Below are 21223 nucleotides of genomic sequence, written 5' to 3'. Positions count from 1 at the left end.
TTTTTTATGTTATTTACAAGTACAAGTACAACCCATTGATTTAATTCAAAAAACAAAAACAAAAAAACGATACCGATAATAAAAAACCGATACCGATAATTTCCGATATTACTTTTTAACGCATTTATCGGCATCTCTAATTTTGTGTATATTTTAAATCAGAGCTGTATAATATTAAATCACATTATGAAATGTGCTTATTTTTAGATGACACATTAAAAGTGTAATGTTGAACACCACGTGTTGCTTCCGGATATTTCCTCATCATGTCAGCTGTTGCTAGCAAACACTAGATCACGTGACAGACGCCACACTTGCAGTTCCTCATTTGGCCGCTATTTCTAAATTGGCGTCAGAGCGACTAATGGCTAATCTCTTGTTAGGTTGTCGTTGTTTTCGTGGGAAAAGGCCGAACTAGTGGACGCTCACGCCGTGGTTACCTTATCCTGCCTCTCATTCTCAAAAATATTCGGTAAGAGTGATGTTTTTTTCCTCCAATTGTTCAAGGCGCGTATAACTTGTTATTGTGTTCCTCTTCTGCGGGCATGATGATGAACGCTTCGTAGCCAACTTCCTCTCTTGTTTAGTTCACCCTTGTCAAAACTAAGCGGAAATATTACACATTGCCACAAACGCACTGCGCGGCATTGGAAACGACAACAAGTCGATTTAATATCAGTGCAAAATATTCGACGTGTGGCGAAAGGTTTGCTGGGAGATAGCGTTAGCAACATTAGCATGCTAGTGAAACACCTTTAGCACGGCAACAAAACTCGCGATATTTGTCTTATCGCGAGAACTCAACGTGACTACGACAGCATTCATGTTGGCCATGTGATAAACCTTGAACATATACTCATGGTAACGCCAGTATTCATTAAAAATGAACGGCTTATTCAATTATATCTCGCAAATAAATCTAATATCGTATCAATACAATTTCAAGCAACTGTCTGAATAATGTAAAATACTGCATCACTGTGTATCATCCCTGTCAAATTCAACACTTCTTAATAGCATAATAATAATAATACATTTTATTTATAAGGCGCCTTTCTGGGCACTCAAGGACACCGTACAAAATCACAACAATAAAATCAAATTGGATAAAAAACAACAACAAAGATAGAGAAGAAAATATGATTACAATGAATAGGCAGTCAGGAATAGGTGTGTTTTGAGCCTTGATTTGAAGAGGGATCTTGAATCTAAGTTACGAAGGTCTGGTGGTAAAGAGTTCCAAAGATGTGGGGCAGAGCGGCTGAAAGCTCAGGCACCCATGGTGGACAGTTTAAATAAAGGGACAGTGAGATGGATGGATGAAGAAGATCTTAGGGAACGTGAGGGCGTGGCGACATGGATCAGGTCAGAGAGATATGACAGAGAGAGGTTATGGATGGCTTTGAAAGTGAGGAGAATTATTTTAAAGTGGATGCGATGTTTGATGGGTAGCCAGTGGAGTTGCTGCAGAACAGGGGTGATGTGCTGGATTGAAGGGGTTCTGGTGATTATCCGGGCTGCAGAGTTCTGGAGAAGCTGAAGTTTGTGAAATGACTTGTGAGGGAGACCAAACAGGAGAGAGTTGCAGTAGTCCAGGCGAGAGGTGACCAGGCTATGGACTAGTATGGCAGCAGTATGTGAGGTAAGGGATGGGCGAAGACGATTAATGTTTCGTAGATGAAAGTAAGCAGACCGGGTAATGCTGTTTATGTGGGCTTGAAAGGAGAGTGTGCTGTCGCGGATGACAGGATAGGTCTTTATTGTCATTGCACAAGTACAACGAAACTTTGTTTTCAGCACAAACCCGTTCAAGATTAGACAAACAGTGTACAGCAGGCCTGGGCAATTATTTTGAGAAAAAAATGTGTCTTGGGGCCGGTATATCTATTTTTAGGAACACTAATACAAAATTGCAGTGATTGAATGCTAAAACGTTATGGCAGACCGCCTTAAAAAACACAATGGAATTTTACAATTTTTTACTGAATGAGACCAAGAATGTACGTGAAAATAAAGAATGTGGGATTTACAATATTAACTATGATCAATAAAACACCGAATATTGACAACATATGAACGTCACACCCCCTCTCCATCGACATATTTTACAATCAAGCGAAACGCAACAAAAATGCAACAAACACAGCAAAATATGAACGCGAAGGGTAAAAAAAAAATCGCCTACAATCTGATATATCTGATACATCACTAAGCTTTAGAACTTTGTTGTAAAATCTCATTCCGTGTCTGTCCCTGACACCCACATTTCAGGCTGACCTCTGTGGAAACGCTCTCCACCCACACTGCTTGGTGCCTCGTCTGAGCTGCTGTGACTTAGACTACCATAGTAACTAATTAGATTAGTATAGTAACTAATTAGATTACCATAGTAACTAGTATATCATGCAAAGCACAGATTCCAACCATTGAAATACTTTGTATAGTTCAAGACTTACGGCCATTTGAAAACATCATATTGGCAGCTACAGTTTCCGTCTTAAAAAAATGATTTGGGAATGTCCGGCGGGCCAGATTGAAAAGCTTAACGGGCCGCATTTGGCCCCCGGGCCTTAATTTGCCCGGATCTGGTGTACAGGGTTACAGAACATGAACGCTGTAAAAGATGGGAAAAAGGTCAACGCTGGGGAAGGATGAGTAAAAAAATACAATCTAGACTGGGCTCCTAAGGGGGTCCAGTCTGGAGCGGGAAAAAACCTCCATAGCAAAGCACATATACATATTACAACGTACATCTCGAGATATCTAGCAACAGAGGGGAGGGAGTGGGGGAGTCATGGTGGCAGGCCGCAGCTCTCAGGCGCTGCCCATCCTTCCATCACCCCTCCGAATAGGTGGATATCTTCACGTCCTTGACTGAAAAGGGTCGCTAGGCACGCGGCACTCCTTCTCCCCAGAGTTCGTGGTGTGTCCAGCAACAATCGCTCCGTCACGACAAGCAGGTTCCCTATACCCAAGATCTTGTCAATTTCGTTGAGGCCAGTTAAATAGTTCCAATGTTTAGATTTGGAGAGCAGTGCAAAAAGAGGCAACAAAAAAGTTAAGATAAGACAAAGAAGCAAGCAGGAGAGATAAGGGAGAGGAAAGGGGAGCGTCCACCCTCGATGAGTGCCAGTGAGAAAAAAAATAAATTCAAATGTACTTTATTTTAGTCTACATTAAAGGGACCAAGTATGAAATCAAAAGTGTGTTAGTTATTAGTGAATTGAAATAGATTCATTGGCCGCTAAATACTCAATTGGCTTATAATTCCAATACATGGATTTAAATAGACAAGAGATTTGATCTCTGGGGATTAAAAAATATATAATTTTTTGTCTGACCCATCTTTTGTATAAAATAATAAAAGGTTGGATCTGGTATATGGCGCCAATGCTGCCCTAAAATCAATGAAAAAGATAGACAATTTGTAAAAAGTTTATTTTACAGTCCATTTTACAACATAATTGAATGTAAGACTATGTTTAGTACTGCACGTCTAACACGGTGTTGTCAAGTCTTCAGAAAACCACTGTAACTACAGTTTGTCGCTACACCTGTAAATGCAAGTTAAAACTCATCTATGCAAAGCGAATGCCATTTATCAACAACACCCAGAAACGCTTCGCTGGGCCCGAGCTCATCTAAGATGAACTGATGCAAAGTGTAAAAGTGTTCTGTGGTCTGACGAGTCCACATTTCAAATAGTTTTTGGATTATATAGTAGATCAATAATAATAATCTTAACTTTTTTGACATCAGGGCCCAACTTTTCCGCTACAGAGGGGTCCTGGGCCCCCTCAAATATAATGCTGAATCAGTAATTTTACTCTTGAGTTTAACCATATTCAATAAATGTTTCTAGCCTACTTACAGTTTAACAGGTAAACAACCTTGTCAAATGATATGAAGCATGTGTTAATCACAAAGATAATTATCAAGGCTTAGGTCAGGTTGATATAAATACATATTGAAATAAATACTAATCAAATATACTGCAAAAGAAAGGAGTCAAAAACTAGTAAAAAATAAATTTACATTTTATATATATATATATATATACTGTGTATATATTAAATATATACTGTATATATATGTGTGTGTGTGTTTCTTAGATAAACTGTCAATAAAATTAAAGTGCAAATAAAAATACAGCTTCACCACTTTAGTCATACATTTTGCTCTTAAGAAACTGCTGTATGACTTTAGCCCCAGATTTCTTCTGTTTGATATTGTCATTACTGCCACAAGTGGTGGAAAAGTGTATGACAACTGAGCGCCGCTGCGGCCCATACCACCGCAGCTGAGAAATAGATATTTTGAGAAATAGATATGGTTAAGAAACACTGGGGATAATATAACGGTGTTTGTTGGAGCGTAGGTGTACATGTAAGGGAAGGGCTGATTGGGGGGAAAAAAGAATCACGATTCGGATATTAATCGATTTTATTGAGCATCCCTGGTTAAATACATGTGATCGTTATCAGCAGCATAAAACCCTGAAATGAACATCCCTCATTAAAACAGAAACTATGATATAGTTACTACAATATATGTACAATTATACTGAATTTGCTGTAGCCAATTATGAACATATATATGTCAATGCGTTTTCTTTATTTTCATGACTATTTACATTGTAGATTGTCACTGAAGGCATCAAAACTCTGACACCAGTGAAGTGAAAACCTCTTGAAGCTCATCGAGACAATGCCAAGAGTGTGCAAAAGCGTAATCAGAGCAAAGGGTGGCTATTTTGAAGAAACTAGGATACAAAACATGTTTTCAGTTATTTCACCTTTTTTTGATAAGTTCATAACTCCACATGTGTTCATTCATAGTTTTGGTGCCTTCAGTGACAATCTACAATGTAAATAGTCATGAAAATAAAGAAAACACATTGAATGAGAAGGTGTGTCCAAACTTCAAAGTGCTTTACATAGTGAAACCTAATATCTAAGTTAAATTTATACCACTGTGAGTGGCACTGAGAGCAGGTGTGTAAAATGTCTGGCCCAAGGACACAATGTATATATGCGGTGGAAAATGGATGTTGATTTTTTTATTTTTTTATTTTCTCTCAGTTTTTCACGGACCAGTACCGGGCCATGGCTCGATGGCTGGTGACCTTGTCAAGTGACTGCATGTGTGAAAATTGTGGCGGGCGACAGGAGAAGGATGGTCAAGTACTTCAGTAGTAGAAGTGACATCAACAGTGCGTGGGACCATGTTGTGTCTGCCTTCTGGCAGCGCTATCCCAACCCCTTCAGGTAAATCAGCACCTTTTCCCCCCCCCAATCCTGTTGTTGACCTGTAGTAAGCCTGTTGTGTTGCTCAGTACGCACGTTCTCACAGAGGACGTGGTGTACCGCGAGGTGACCGCCGACCACAGGCTGCTGTCCAGACGCCTCCTGATGAAGACCAATCGGCTGCCCCGCTGGGCTGAGGTCTTCTTCCCCTCTGGCATGTCACGCTCTGTCTACATTGTTGAGGACTCCATCGTGGACCCCGTCAGCCGGACTCTGACCACCTACACCTGGAACCTCAACCACACCACACTCATGGTGAGCACAAGCACAAAAACACTTTTTTTTATATGGCAACTGAAGTGAGTTGTTTTGTCATTTGCAAGAAGGAGCAGTTGCAAGTCCAAGACGTTAGATGGCAGTAGTGTATAGTTTATGGTGTGTTGGCTAGTCAGTTCACTCTTTGCTGAATCTAGTGTTTTGTTGCACACTAAAAAGTGTTAATACTGTAAGTATTGTACTAAGTACGTACCAAATGTTTAATTGTAACTAGAGATGTCCGAAAATGGCTTTTATTGATATTGTCCAACTCTTAATTACCGATTCCGATATCAACCGATACCGATATATACAGTTGTGGAATTAACACATTATTATGCCTAATTTTGTTGTGATGCCCCGCTGGATGCATTAAACAATGTAACAAGGTTTTCCAAAATAAATCAACTCAAGTTATGGAAAAAAATGCCAACATGGCACTGCCATATTTATTATTGAAGTCACAAAGTGCATTCTTTTTTTTTTTAACAAGCCTCAAAACAGCAGCTTGGAATTTGGGACATGCTGAGAGAGGATGAGGAGGTTGAGGTGGGCGGGGTTGGGTGGGGCGGGTGGTATATTGTAGCGTCCCGGAAGAGTTAGTGCTGCAAGGGGTTCTGGGTATTTGTTCTGTTGTGTTTGTTGTGTTACCGTGCGGATGTTTTCCCGAAATGTGTTTGTCATTCTTGTTTGATGTAGGTTCACAGTGTGGCGCATATTTGTAACAGTGTTAAAGTTGTTTATACGGCCACCCTCAGTGTGACCTGTATGGTTGTTGACCAAGTATGATTTGCATTCACTTGTGTGTGTGAAAAGCCGTAGATATTATGTGATTGGGCCGGCACGCGAAGGCAGTGCCTTTAAGGAATGTACTTCTCCATATGTCCGCGTACCACTAGCTTTTATTGACGAACAGATGTGACAAGTCTGTTGTTTTTTGGAATGGTTACCTTTCACATTTCAAGCCGTGCAGTACCTGGGAATTGATACTCGTACTCAGCAGTACCAATTTTCGGTGCTTTTATGTTTTTTCAAATATGTTAATAAATGTTAATTGTTTAGTTATTAAAAGTCTTAATTTTTAGAAATAATATTTAACAGTGAGCTAATGCTGTCCATTTGTTATATTTTCTTTTCTTATACTTCTGTGCCTCATTTGCAGGTATTATATAGTGGACGTTGCACGCATTTGCAATTCCGAGACGTTAGATGGCAATAGTGTCTAGACCAGTGGTCCCCAACCACCGGGCCGCACAAGAAATTAAAAAAAAAATATATATATATATAATACCGTATTTTTCGGACTATAAGTCGCAGTTTTTTTCATAGTTTGGCCGGGCTCCAGTGCAACTTATATATGGTTTTTTTCCTTCTTTATTATGCATTTTCGGCAGGTGCGACTTATACTCCGGTGCGACTTATACTCCGAAAAATACGGTGTATATATATATATATATATATATATATATATACATACCGGTATATATATTTTTTAAATTAAATCAACATAAAAAACACAATGTATACATTATATATCAAATACAGTCTGCAGGGATACAGTCCGTAAGCACACATGATTGTATTTCTTTATGACAAAAAAAAAATACAACCCCCCCCCGGTCCGTGGGACCAATTTTCAAGCGTTGACCGGTCCGCAGCTACAAAAGGGTTGGGGACCACTAGACCAGTGGTCCCCAACCCTTTTGTAGCTGCGGACCGGTCTAGACTAGTAGTGTTGCTGTAGCCAGAAGTAGTCTTTGCCATTAAGTTGAATGTGCCAGTCTTTCTTTTGCTGATTCCTACAAAGTCCTGTAAGTATTGTGCTTATTTCACATAAGCTGTTGGACTGTAACATCCATCTTAGTTATAGTCCTGTTACCAAATTTGGAAGTGTTGAATTTCCCATGTAAAACAGCGAATGCTAATTGGTAGCATGTCTATATCAAATGTAATGTAAATTAGCATCGAGCTTGCGCATTTTGAAAAGTGTATCCTTACTGTACGTTTTAGCGCCTTCTTCCTGCTTTGTTGGTGTGGAAATGTGTAAGATTACTTAAAGACAGTCCGACTGAGTCCACTCTGAGTGCTTGAGCCAGTCCCGAAAAAAAACAAGACACCAAATATTTCTGTGGTGTAAAATTGATAGTATAAAAAGGCCCACAGTTCATCACGTTGTTGTCTTCCACCAACTTCATACCTGCCAACTTTTGAAATCAGAAAAACCTAGTAGCCAGGGTCCAAGGGCCGCAGGCCCCGGTAGGTCCAGGACAAAGTCCTGGTGGGGGGTTCCTTCGCCCCCCGACGCAAAATGATTATTAGCATTCAGACAGGTTAAAATGTTGCTAAAACCATCACTTTTCTATCAGTCACAGTGACTTTTCAAAACAAAAATATTACAGCAAAAATCATATGGGTTGATTGACATGTTTATTCTGTAAGCTAACTTCAATAGTTTGAAATGATTTTGACAGTTAATGCCAGTTATCCTGTCAACCTTTCACAAGACTTCAATTTGTTAATTGAAACAGTATAAACACTTTTTACAGTAAACAAATGGTAAAACAGTACTAAACAATTCCATTAAAAAAAAAATTGGTGTCATTATTAACTTTCTGTCCAAGCTTGTATAATCTATTGCCTTGTTCAATTGTAAAAAATATTCTGTGCCTAAAATTCACATTTCTATCACAATTATCATACTGTAAACATGGTAAGCTAACTTCATTAAAATTAATAGTCCTGTCAATAGCATGGAATTACAATTCAAATGTAGTTTTTTTGTAAGCCTTTCAAAAGAATTCAAAATATGAAAAATTCATAAATTAATGTAAGCCATCAGACACTTGAAAAGTGGCACATCACATCTCTAATGTAATCATTTTAACTTTTCAACAGAAATAGCACTGCAAAAATATTAAGGACATACTTCTGTATTTTGGTAGTTATGCTGTCAACATTTAACAAGATTTCTTCAACTTGGACTTGAAAGCATAAATAGTATAAACACTTTTGACAGTATAACAGTACTAAACAATTCCAATAGATAACATTGGTGTCATTACCAATTATTGCCTCCGTAAATAAAACTTCGGCATTTATCACATCCAAAGAATCTGTTTGGGCGACGAAAAACGTTTAAAGTTTTCCACTTGTATCGCTAACAACGGCATTAGACTTGTGTTTTTTTGTCCCAACGTGGTCTTTTACATCGCTAATTCCTCCGTGTCCGATCGAAAAATCTTGTCTGCACAAGGTGCAATTTGCGTAGTTTTCACCCTTTCTGGAACGGATAATTATTCCCGGGTAGGCTTTTGAATATTCTTCACGGAATGACTGCAGTTTTCTTTTCGGTTTAAGACTCGTATGCGATTTTTCTCCGGCTGATCCATGATCGTTCGCTCGTTTGGAAACAATGGCAACTGGTCCCTCGTGCTTGGCAGCGGTGCTATAAATAGCCTCGCGCATGTGTAACAGGTACGTTAGCTATTATAGTAGACGTTCTCAATATTTGGGCTAATCAGAAGTCTAGATTACGACTCGGAGAGAGTAGGACAGACACAATTAAATGCTTTAAATTATACTGGTGTTATTTAAATATGTACAGTGCAACAAATAGTGGACATACATTGATAGGAATGGCCATTCAAAACAAAAGAAAAAAACAGCAAGGGTTCAGGTAATTCATAACAGGTAGTATCAAAAGTTCTTAAAAAGGTCATATGAGACTGATCGCAGTCCATATGCGCATTCAGAGTTCATACAGCCACACGGTTTGGGGTTGTGGATATGGTAGTTTGTAGTGAGAGTTCAGTTTATGGGCAGGGTGTGTATGAGGTAGTGCAAAGGGCCGCAGAGCAATGAGGTGCGAGGCAAGGGGTTCGGCTATAAGCCGCCTACTGGCCCGACCAGAACAGGTGGAGATCCTTGGGCTCAGGCTCGAGGCCTATCTACAGCTCGCCATCCAAGACTTAGGGACCTGGCCTGCGTAAGCACAGGACCCGAAGTTCAATCAATATGCGCACATAAACATCAACATTAAGTCATCTATCGTTCGACCTTCAATAAATAAGTTACACTTATTATTATCATTATTAGCTATAATACTGCTAACATTAACAATCACATGCATGTATAAAATAAACACGACAGTACACAGTGTTGTCACTATGACGGGAGTAACATTAACTAACAGTGACGTCACTATGACGGGTGTAACCGCACACCAGCGGCAGTATTCATTCATTGTCTTTACCATAGCATAAAAAGTGCAAATGGCCTTAAAACGCCACAACATTCAGTTACCATATGTAAATACTCAAAATAAAGACTCGACATAAGTATAAATTCAATCGGATCAGAAACATTGGAGGAAACGGGATTAAAACCCGATGCTAACCGCCCATAGGAAATACATGGGTACGGCTAGTCGCTACTATTAGCAAACAGATTCACTTACCAACTCGGCTTAATATCTTATCATCGACACACTCTCTCGTCGCAACACGTCCCTGATGTTCGGCACCTACAAGTTTACAATTAGTTGTAAAATGTTGGACGGTTGTTTTTACAATATGCAAGCAAACGACAACTTTAAAACATACCGGCTTCATATGTCCCCAGGCTTAGCCACCGCACCTGACAGCCATTTCGGAATGCTGGATTTTATAGAGCGTGATTGGCTGCAGCGGGTCACGTGAGCGCGTGTGTTAAACTCGCGAGATTAAACGTGGAAACGGCGCAGGTAATATGAGGATATGTCCTGAGAGGAAATATGGCTTATTTCCCACCCGTGTTACACATGGCATTCGGAATGGCTCGATAGGAAGTTACGGGAAGCAGTGTCGATTGTCATTGTTGTTACGCGATTTCGTGAATAAAACTTTTTTTTAAATATTTTTTTTAATTAATGAAAAAACGTATTTTTTATCACTGCAACCGTAACCCGGAATAGGTTGATGAAAACCGTACTAATTACGGGAAAACCGGAGTAGTTGGCAGGTATGCAACTTCCACACAACACAATCTGAGATATCTGGGCTAGTCCACCATTATTTTTATCATTACGAGTATTATTATTGTTATTACAGACGACTGCACTGAGGTGAGTGATTTGGGGTTGCCGTGGCAACAGTAGAGACACTCTTATCCTTGTGACAAGCAACTAATGTAAAAGTAAAACATCTTCTTAACCTGCCTGTGTCTGTGTGCCACGTGAAGTCTGTGGAGGAGCGTTGTGTTTTCCAAGACTGTGCGGAGCAGCCAGGCGTCACCCTGCTCAAACGGGAGGCGTGGATCTCCTCAGGCATCTACGGCTTCTCCAGACCCATCCAGGTGCCTGACCTTGTACTCTTTTATTCATTCTCCTGCCGTACTTGGCTTCCTGTTTTATTGTTGAAAACTGTACCATGATAAAAGTATTCTGTATCGATCAATATCGATAATTATTGTTGTTTTTTTATGACCTATCTAAAATAAGGACCAGGCGGAAAATATATTAAATGTAAACATTTGTATTTCAAATGTAATCTTCCTCTGATTATAAAACCTCAGCTATCAAGACAAAAAGGAAAGAAAATGTCAACAAAACCATAGGAAACAATCAATGTACCGTATTTTTCGGACTATAAGTCGCAGTTTTTTTCATAGTTTGGCCGGGGGTGCGACTTATACTCAGGAGCGACTTATGTGTGAAATTATTAACACATTACCGTAAAATATCAAATAATATTATTTAGCTCATTCACGTAAGAGACTAGACGTATAAGATTTCATGGGATTTAGCGATCAGGAGTGACAGATTGTTTGGATTTGAATGACTCTTACCATAATATGTTACGTTAACATACCAGGCACGTTCTCAGTTGGTTATTTATGCGTCATATAACGTACACTTATTCAGCCTGTTGTTCACTATTCTTTATTTATTTTAAATTGCCTTTCAAATGTCTATTCTTGGTGTTGGGTTTTATCAAATAAATTTCCCCCAAAAATGCGACTTATACTCCAGTGCGATTTATATATGTTTTTTTTCCTTCTTATGCATTTTCGGCCGGTGCAACTTATACTCCGAAAAATACGGTAAACAAAATTCTAAAATCATATCGAACACTTTAACAATAATCTCTTAGAATGAAGGTGCAAAAATAGGGAACATGTAAGAAATGCTTAATAAAGTGTAACAAAATAGTGCAAAGTATGAAAATGTAAACACCGAGAAACCTGAGAAGAAATATTTTCTGCAGGTTTAGTGCCAGAAAGTTGCAGCTGTGCTCTAAAGGGTGAGCATGGCTAAAGTGGTGCGGTATTACCAGTCTCTGTGGGGACGAGCGCCTTGCATCGTTTACAGACCACATTGGTCCACATCGGACTACGGTCTGCTTTTTAAAAATCCAAAAAACTGCTATTCTGTGACTTTTTCTGTTTAATCCCCAATTTCTTCATATTTACTTTCGCTTCTCACTCATTGCAAAGAATCAACCGCGAGACCACAAGACGGCGCAACCAAAATTGATAGTTGATACTGATACCTTAGCGTGTCACCCCCACTGATCAGTGCTAATATCCTGCCTTGCTCAGTTACCAGAGCGCGAGGGCCTTTGTTCACGCAACCAATCTTACGTGTCTATCGCGATATACACTATATTGCCAAAAGTATTTGGACTTGAACTTGAAGTGCCATTCCATGGAATTGTCCAAAATGTTTTGGTATTCTGGAGCATTCAAAGTTCTTTTCACTGGAACTAAGGGGCCAAACCCAACTCCTGAAAAACAACCCCACACCATATTTCCTCCTCCACCAAATTTCACACTCGGCACAATGCAGTCCGAAATGTAGCGTTCTCCTGGCAACCTCCAAACCCAGACTCCTCCATCAGATTGTCAGATGGAAAAGTGTGATTCATCAGTCCAGAGAAGGCGTCTTCACTGCTCTAGAGTCCAGTGGCGACATGCTTTACACCACTGCATCCCACGCTTTGCATTGGACTTGGTGATGTATGGCTTAGACCAGACCTGGGTAAATTAAGGTCCGGGGGCCACATGCGGCCTGTTAAACTTTTCAATATGGCCCGCCGGACATTCCCAAATATTTTTTTTAGATCTTTAAGATGGAAAGTGTAGCTGCCATTATGATGTGCAGTGATGTTTTCAAATTACCATAAGTCTTGAACAATACGACATATTTCAATGGTTGGAATCTGCGCTTTTGCATGATATTTTAGTGACTAGTGTTGTCCTGATACCAATATTATTTTGATTCTTTTTGGTACTTTTTCATACTTTTCTAAATAAAAGGGACCAGAAAAAATGGCATTATTGGCTTTATTTTAACAAAAAATCTTAGGGTGTGGCGGACCGGTACTTTTCAGAGGCGGTATGGTACCGAATATGATTAATTAGTATCGCGGTACTATACTAATACCCGTATACCGTACAACCCTAATAGTTACTATGGTAATCTACGTCACAGCAGGTCAGACGAGGCACCAAGCAGTGGGTGTCAGGGACAGACATGGAAGGAGATTTTTACAAGAAAGTTCTAAAGCTTAGTGATTTATCACATATATCAGATTGTAGATGGTTTTTTGTTTTTTTACCCTTCACCTTCATATTTCGCTGTGTTTGTTGCATTTTTGTTGCATTTGGCTTGATTGTAATTTATGTCGATTGAGAGGAGGTGTGATGTTCATATGTTCTCAATGTTCAGGGTTTTATTGTTCATAGACATTTTTTTAAATTCCATTCCGTTTTTAAGGCGGTCTGTCATAACCTTTTTTAGCATTAAATCAGACTTTAGTGTGAGGTTTTGTATTAGTTTTCCTTTAAATAGATATACCGGCCCCCAGACACATTTTTTTTCTCTAAATTTGGCTCCCGAGTCAAAATAATTGCCCAGGCCTAGCTTAGAGACAGCTGTTCAGCCATGGAAACCCATTCCATGAAGCTTTCTGCGTACTGTACGTGGGCTAATTGGAAGGTCACATGAAGTTTGGAGCTCTGTAGCAACTGACAGTGCAAAGACTTTCTGCACAATGTGCTTCAGCATCCGCTGACCCCTCTCTGTCAGTTTACGTGGCCTACCACTTGGTGGCTGAGTTGCTGTTGTTCCCAGACTATTCACTTTTCTTATAATAAAGTTGACTTTGGATTATTTAGGAGCGAGGGAATTTCACGACTGGATTTGTTGCACAGGTGTCATCCTATGACAGTTCCACGCTGGAAATCACTGAGAGCGGCCTATTCTTTCACAAATGTTTGGAGAAACAGTCTCCATGCCTAAGTGCTTGATTTTATACACTAGGCCAAGTGATTAGGACACCTGATTCTTATCATTTGGATGGGTGGCCAAATACGTTTGGCAATATAGTGTATATCGAAATCGTTTTATCGCCCAGTCTGCGATTAGTCACACACTCACCAGCTGAGTTTGTGCAAGAAAATCCAAGTTCGGTTTCTCACGGTCCCCGAAGGACATGACAATTTGTCGCCACCGCCACAAGAAAAAGAGGCAGTTGTTTTCTTTTTTTTCAATATCTCTCTTTTATGTCAAGCTTATTTCCTGTTTGTCCTCCCCGCCAGGAGTTCGGATTGGCTCGCTTCAAGCGCAACCAAGCGAAAGCCATGAAAGGGCTGGACTACGCGCTGTCCAACATACAAGGTTGGTACACACTCAGCGCTGAAGTCGTCCTTAAAGCAGATGTTTGTGGTGGGTTTGGAACATAAATGCAGTTCATTTAATGGAGCATGTGGCGTCAACAAGCTTGTACTGTCACTAAGAAGCCAGCAGAGGGCGTGACTACACTGGTTTGCTGCCTAAACGGGATGCTGTAGAATTTTAGAAGTCAACAAAAACACACTTTCACCAAGAGGGACCATCTGTTTCTGAATGTTCTGAACTCCTGTTTCATTGCTGCATTGAACTTGTGACTTAGCGGGAGTCTGCGTGAAAGTACAATAGATCAAATTCCCCCAGCTCACGTCAGCTTCTGTAGACAGCAAACAAGACAAAACTGCATCAACAGCAAAAATGATCAGTTATCATGCAAACATTATTCTGGTTATGGAATTCAGATGTGTTGCCGCCATCACCTCATTTAACAGAATATGAGGAAGTAGCAGGAAAAGGAAGTGAAGATGTGATAGAGGGATGGCGCCGATTTGTGTCCTGCATCAAGTTATTGAAAGAAAGCAGACTTTTTGATACATGGCGCTCCTTGATTGGCAAAGCGTTTGTGCTGACGCGGCATTGTTGTGATTCTGTCCCACCGCCGCCTTTTGTCGACATCACCTTCAGGCATCAGACTCAGGCTGAGCGCAGCGGTGAGTATGGAAGCAGCGGTCATGACCTAGGTCACAACATTAGGTACACCTGCACCATCTACTGAGATGAGATGATAATGATGATTTAATTTAACATTGTGACTCTGCATAGATGACATATTTGCAATGTAATGCCAATGAAGTCAAACATATCTTATATGCTGCAAGTCCAAAAAAGATTTTAGTTTAAAATATTTCTCATAATTTAAGAGTTTTTTCATCAATTTTCTTTATGTATTTAAAAAAGAAATCCCTAAGAATTGTAATAAGGTTTTCATCATTTTAACATGTTTCCCCTCCAGCTTCCTTTACTTTTCCTCATAATTTACACACCTTTTCTCCATGAATTTTAAGAATGTTTAATCATTTCAACACTTTTTTTTAATCTGTTTAAAATGTTATTCTCATGATTTTCACACTTTTTCTGTAAAGTTTTATAACTTTTTAATGCTAAATTTCCATATCAGTGTTTGTAATTAAAGAATGTTTCTCATAATTTAGCAATTTGTTTTCCTTAGAATTTTTACATGTTCCCAATAATTTTACCCATTTTTAATTTTAAGAACATTTCGCATAATTTCAATACCTCCTTTCCTCAACATTTTTGAAATCCTTTTTTCACAAGTTTACAACTTTTTCTTCAGATTTTTCACATTTTCCCAATAATTTTTAATCATCAATTTAAAGAATGTTTCTCATAATTTTGCTTCTTTTTAATTACAATTTTTACATTTTCCCAATAATTTTACCCATTTGTTTATCATAATTTTAAGAGTTTCCCATTATTTCAACACTTTTGTCCCATAAAGTCCTCAGAATATTTCTCGTAATTAAAACATTTTTTCCTACGAATTTTCAAATTTTCCCAATAATGTTTTTCAGTTTAATTTTAGCAATGTTTCTCATAATTAAAATATTTTTTCCCCTTAAAAAGTATAGCTTTTGTATAGGATGTCTCTCAGTAGTGCAGGTGTACCTAATGATGTGGCCGTGAGTATTGAAGCGGTCACATGATGTAGCAGAAATAGTGTGTTTATGTGCGTGCACGTATGCACAGTAAACATTAGATCAATGTCCAGTTGTTAGCTAGTATGTGATTTTATAGCTAGAAAATGTACAATCACAGCATTTCCAGGATGTAATCAATTATCGTGACTATTTGATGGTTGTCTGGCATTAGTCGCTACTCTCTGCATGAACGATGTTGCTTGTCAAAGTTGTTACAAGCTTTGTCTCATTGAGGCAAACTCTTTGTAACGCCGCATGTCGCCATGGAAGGGCAGCAAAATCGAATTCCTATAATTATGACTACAACTACTCTGAACACTTTAGAATGGATGATTAAATTGCATGCAGTGGATGAAGTCTTGAACCAGTCTAATACTGTCTTAGGTGGTAAATATTGTGCATGTAGCAGCGCTTTGTGTAGCACAACTTTACATTTCTTGATTATATCTAGTGCCTCTGTGTTTAACATTACTCTAAACGGCATCTAGCACTTCTAATGCTGTGTACAACTACCTTTGATTACGGACTATAAGCCGCTATTTTCCCCCCCCCACGCTTTGAACTCTGCGGCTTACAAAACGGTGCGGCTAATTTATGGATTTTTGTCCACTAACGGCCGTAATCTTTTGTATTGAACAGTTTACGTTTAATACCGACAGAGACACTGAAAAGGTGTGTTATTGTTTGTGGTATGGCGCCATCTTTTGGATGATTTTGCTCACTGCAGGTGCTGTGGGTTGAAAATGTACTTCCTGTTCCGTACCTTTAACCGGAAGTGTAACCGTCCGTAGCGTTTCTGCTCAACAGGATTCTTCATTCATCACTCCAAGCAACGTTTGTAAGTTTTACAATATAACTAAAGTAATTCATACTTACCAAAGGAGTTTTTCATGCATATTTGTGCGTGCTATCGTAATGTAATCAAGCTAGCGTCATTAGCATTAGCGATTATGCTCACACTTTTACAAGTGTCTGTGTTAGTATCATTAACTTACAATAATAATTATTGTTTCAGTTTCACAAATTCCTCAGTGAATTCACCAAATCGTCACCGTGGATTTATTGAGTCTGTTTAGCTGATTGGAGAGCTACCTTCCGCAGCTAGTACAGTCGTGCTCATAAGTTTACATACCCTGGGAGAATTTATGATTTCTTGGCCATTCTTCAGAGAATATGAATGATAACACAAAAGCCTTTCTTCAACTAATGCTTAATGGTTGTGTGAAGCTATTTATTGGCAAACAACTGTTTACTCTTTTTAAATCAAAATGGCAAAAGAAAGTACCCAAAAGACCCTGATCAAAAGTTTACATACCCCAGTGACTTTGATCTGATAACATGCACAAAAGTTGACACAAACAGGTTTGAATGGCTAATCAAAGTTCCAATCCTCACCTGTGACATGTTTGTTTGTAATGATTGTGTGTGTATAAAAGGTCAGTGAGTTTCTGGACTTCTGACAGACCATTGCATCTTTCATCCAGTGTTGCACAGATGTTTCTGGATTCTGAGTCATGGGGAAGGCAAAATAATTATCAAAGGATCTGCGAGAAAAGGTAATTGAACTGCATAAAACATGAAAGGGGTATAAAAAGATATCTAAGGAATTGAGAACGCCAATCAGCAGTGTTCAGATCAAAGTCACTGGGGTATGTAAACTTTTGATCAGGGTCATTTGGGTACTTTCTTTTGTCATTTTGATTTAAAAAGAGTAAACACAGTTGTTTGCCAATAAATAGCTTCACACAATCATTAAGCATGAGTGAAAGAGGTTTTTGTGTTATCATTCATATTCTCTGAAGAATGGCCAAGAAATCATCAATTCTCCCAGGGTAAGTAAACTTATGAGTATGACTGTAAGCACCGTTTGAAAACAATTAAGATATGTAAATAAACATTAAAATAATATTTCAGACTGCTATATATCTGCGGCTTATAGTCTGGCTAATATATGTAAATATATTTATTTCTTCTCAATTTTGGTGGGTGCGGCTTAAACATCGGTGCGCTCTGTAGCCCGGAAAATACTGAAATGATATGAAAAAAGTTGTAGAGGCAGCAGGACCAAAGTGCTGAAGCTGAATAATGGCCAACACCTCTTTGACACGTCGGACTGTTTGAATGATCAGGGTTTCCCCTACACGTAAACGATCATGGCAATATTACTGCCGACACACTTTCAAAAAGAGTTTTTCTTCTACATGAAAACACTTTTTATGTAAATGTAAGTGATATACTGCCACCCAACCCCGGATAAGCGGAAGAAGATGAATTGATGTTAGTTTATTATTCTTCGGTCAATGGTCAACAAAATAAACAAACAGTTGTACATTCATAGATTGAAAATGAAAATGTTGCAGACCGAAAGGGTTTAGGCTGAAGTTGAACACTTATAGCGCCTAACCCTATAAACAATGTCAAATACAAGATGAACTTCCGAAAATGATGAAATGTCATTTGTACAACATATTATAAATACACAATATGAACACAGTTCAATTATATACACAGTAAAGGCATGTGAAATATCCTTATATGCGTGTTAAACCTTTGTACCAATTTATATACTATATACAAACAATTATACTTCCATTATTATTTATATCCCACATTTAGTATTTGAATTAACATTGATCATAGTATTAACTACTGTGTTGATTCAAGAGTGATATATTTTTCCAAGACATTGGTCTTAAAGTGTTTTTTAAATGTGAATGGAACTGGAACATTTTAAGGAATCATCCAAGCTGTTCCACAGTTGAACCCCCCTGACAGAAACACATCTACTTTTTAAGCTCGTTCTTATCTTAGCTTTCTGGAAGACAGCTGAACCTCTGAGGTCATAGGGATTCTCTCTGGGTTTGAACCTCTCCTGTAGACACCCAGGCAGCATGTGGTTATGAGCTTTGTACGTCACAATAGCAGTGTTGAGGTCAACAATATCATGCAGTTTTAATGTTTTTAATTTAATAAACATTGGTATGGTCATGATAATCTGCATAATTTACAATTCTAATCGCTTTCTTTTGAAGTAAGAATATAGAGTTGATGTTTGTTTTGTAATTGTTACCCCAGATTTCAACACAATAATTAAGATAAGGGAGTACGAAAGAATTATATAACATATTAAGAGCCGTTTTTGATTTTATGTAACATAGCAATATTTTTTGCCATCTTTGTCTTAAGTATATTTATGTACAGTTTCCAATTTAATTTATCATCTATATAGATTCCCAAAAATGTTGTTGAATACACCCTTTCTATCTCCATATCATCAATTCTTATATGACATGATGATAGATATTGTAAGAATGGATATACCGTATGTAGTTTACGTACTATTGGCTATAAAACGTTTGCAAAAAAGCTAAAATATCATAAAAACATTTCTTGTTGCTTTATTTTAAAGAAAAAAAAATCTAAATCACCTGTCAGCAGCTGGTCGAGTTGACGGCTGGCAAAAGTAAGGAGAGAAAGGTATTTTAAGCTAATTAATGCATTTCTCAGCTGCATTCGGGCAGAAGGCGGGGTACACCCTGGACAAGTCGCCACAGCTGAGATAGGCTCCGGCACCCCCCGCAACCCCATAAGGGACAAGCAGTAGAAAATGAATGTATGGATGGATGGATAATGCATTTCTTGTGTAAACTACCCTACATCTTTTGACATTACTACCGACAATAACGTCTAAATTTACGCCGTTTGCGTCTTCGAACCTCCGTTTGGACATCGCTGTATGGAGAGTGCATTTGTCCCCATGCATGTGTGCACTCCAGTTTCCTCCCACATTACAAAAATATTCATGTTAGGTTCTTTGCAGACTGTAAATGTGAATGATTATCTGACGATCTGTGCCCTGCGATTGGCCATGCTAATTTGAGTTAGCTTGTCTATGAGCTAGTCCATTGTACGTTAGCATTAAGCTAGCAGCATTAGAGCTTAACCTTCATACTGCACAGTTGCTTTGCTTTTTCAGTCTATTTTTAATCCAACGTGATTCCTACATGTATGTGCACTTCATGTGTGTATATAATGTACTTTCTTTAGTGTGGTTAGTTTTACAGTGACTTCATTGTGAAGAATATCAACAAAACCCATGGTTATTTTTTCAAATCTAAATCAAATGACGGTTTACTTATTTGGCAAACTAAATTGCAACATTGAGGTAGGGCAGAATAAAGTGTAGCCTATATTACCTTTTACAATAAGCAACAATTGAAACTGCATTGAACAAAGAGAGCACAAGTCAAATTTATTGTGTTAAAGCTGATTGTGATGATATAAGGAAACATTTTTTAATAATATGATTAATGGTATTATTAGTAACTAATAACACTAATATTGGTGTTCAAATACACATAACTTTAAGCCTTTTTCAAGAAAATATATGCATGATGATGTCATATTGGCCACACCCACACCAACAAGTATATAGTGGTAATCTAGGGGAAACCCTGATGATACTCGTGTAGCTCGTTGTCCTGGCATGTTGTGTGTGTGTGCGTGTGAAAGTTCTTTCAGGACACAAATAAAATCCATGTTGTTTCAGGAAGTACGTTAAGGTCAGCTCACGCTCCTGTTGTGTATTTTTGTTTTTGTGGGCTCAGGAGAGACGCCCCAGCGGCTGCCCCGGGGCCCGGTGAAGGAGGCGGCCGAGAGTCTGGCGTCGGCCGCGTCACAGAAGCCTCAGCAGTTTGTCTAACGAGGACTTTTGTCCATCCTCTTTAATAGAAACTATCTCTACTTTATGTCTCAGGTCCAGCCGCACATGCGGTATCGCTGCTGCAATCATGCCGTATCATTTTAATACATATTTCAAGATCGAAAGCCTGGCTTTTGCTTCTCGATTATGGCTTGACATCGGATGTTATGAACAGGATGAATGCTAATTCCTTGCCGAGTAATTCCCTCCCGGAGTCGCGTCTCAGCAGCTTTTGGCAGGATTGAACATCAAACCTGCACGGCGAACACGTCTGACAAGCAGCTTTTCCCATTAGAGGAGCGTTCAGAGACACGCCCTCATGCTGGAGGTGATTGTGGAGTAAAAGCATGCAAACACCTTGATGGGGGTGGGAAGAAAAGTCCACATAATGTAAATATGCAATTGTGAGGCCAAACCTCTCACAACTTAGGAACATTTCAATAACTGCTGCCTCTTTTTAGAGTGAAATGTTTTCCTTCTGCAACTGAAAACATGATGATGTGTTTAGCAAGAATGTCTAATGAAAGATTTAGTTGGACAGAATAATTAGAATATTTAATTTTATCTTCAACTTTAATTTAAATAAAATGTTTTTTGTGTAAATATTTTCAACATTCATGTTTTTATTTTCGAT

At 38.7% G+C, this 21223-nt stretch overlaps 1 protein-coding gene across 2 annotated transcripts; it reads left to right on the top strand.

Moving 5' to 3' along the window:
- Positions 1-313: 313 nt before the first annotated feature.
- Positions 314-21192, top strand: LOC133621733 (PRELI domain-containing protein 1, mitochondrial-like). Of its 2 annotated transcripts, XM_061984037.1 has the most exons (7): positions 314-472; positions 5082-5267; positions 5336-5561; positions 10779-10892; positions 14139-14217; positions 14854-14879; positions 20495-21192. In XM_061984037.1, the coding sequence occupies exons 2-7, from the start codon at positions 5176-5178 to the stop codon at positions 20528-20530; spliced, it is 573 nt and encodes a 190-aa protein (XP_061840021.1). In that variant the 5' UTR covers positions 314-472; positions 5082-5175; the 3' UTR covers positions 20531-21192. The 2 variants fall into 2 exon arrangements, with proteins under 2 accessions (XP_061840021.1, XP_061840020.1); XM_061984036.1 differs by lacking the exon at positions 14854-14879.
- Positions 21193-21223: the final 31 nt, after the last annotated feature.

This window comes from Nerophis lumbriciformis, linkage group LG25 (assembly GCF_033978685.3).
Source record: "Nerophis lumbriciformis linkage group LG25, RoL_Nlum_v2.1, whole genome shotgun sequence".
NCBI lineage: Eukaryota > Metazoa > Chordata > Actinopteri > Syngnathiformes > Syngnathidae > Nerophis > Nerophis lumbriciformis.
Note: the sequence above shows the minus strand (reverse complement) of the source record. Positions and strands in the feature narration are given on the sequence as shown.

Coding starts and splice junctions, on each gene's coding strand:
- LOC133621733 (XM_061984036.1), top strand. CDS start 5,176: ATGGTCAAGTACTTCAGTAGTAGAAGTGACATCAACAGTGCGTGGGAC. Junction 5,562..10,778: donor TCAACCACACCACACTCATG/GTGAGCACAAGC, acceptor TGCCACGTGAAG/TCTGTGGAGGAGCGTTGTGT. Junction 10,893..14,138: donor GCTTCTCCAGACCCATCCAG/GTGCCTGACCTT, acceptor CCTCCCCGCCAG/GAGTTCGGATTGGCTCGCTT.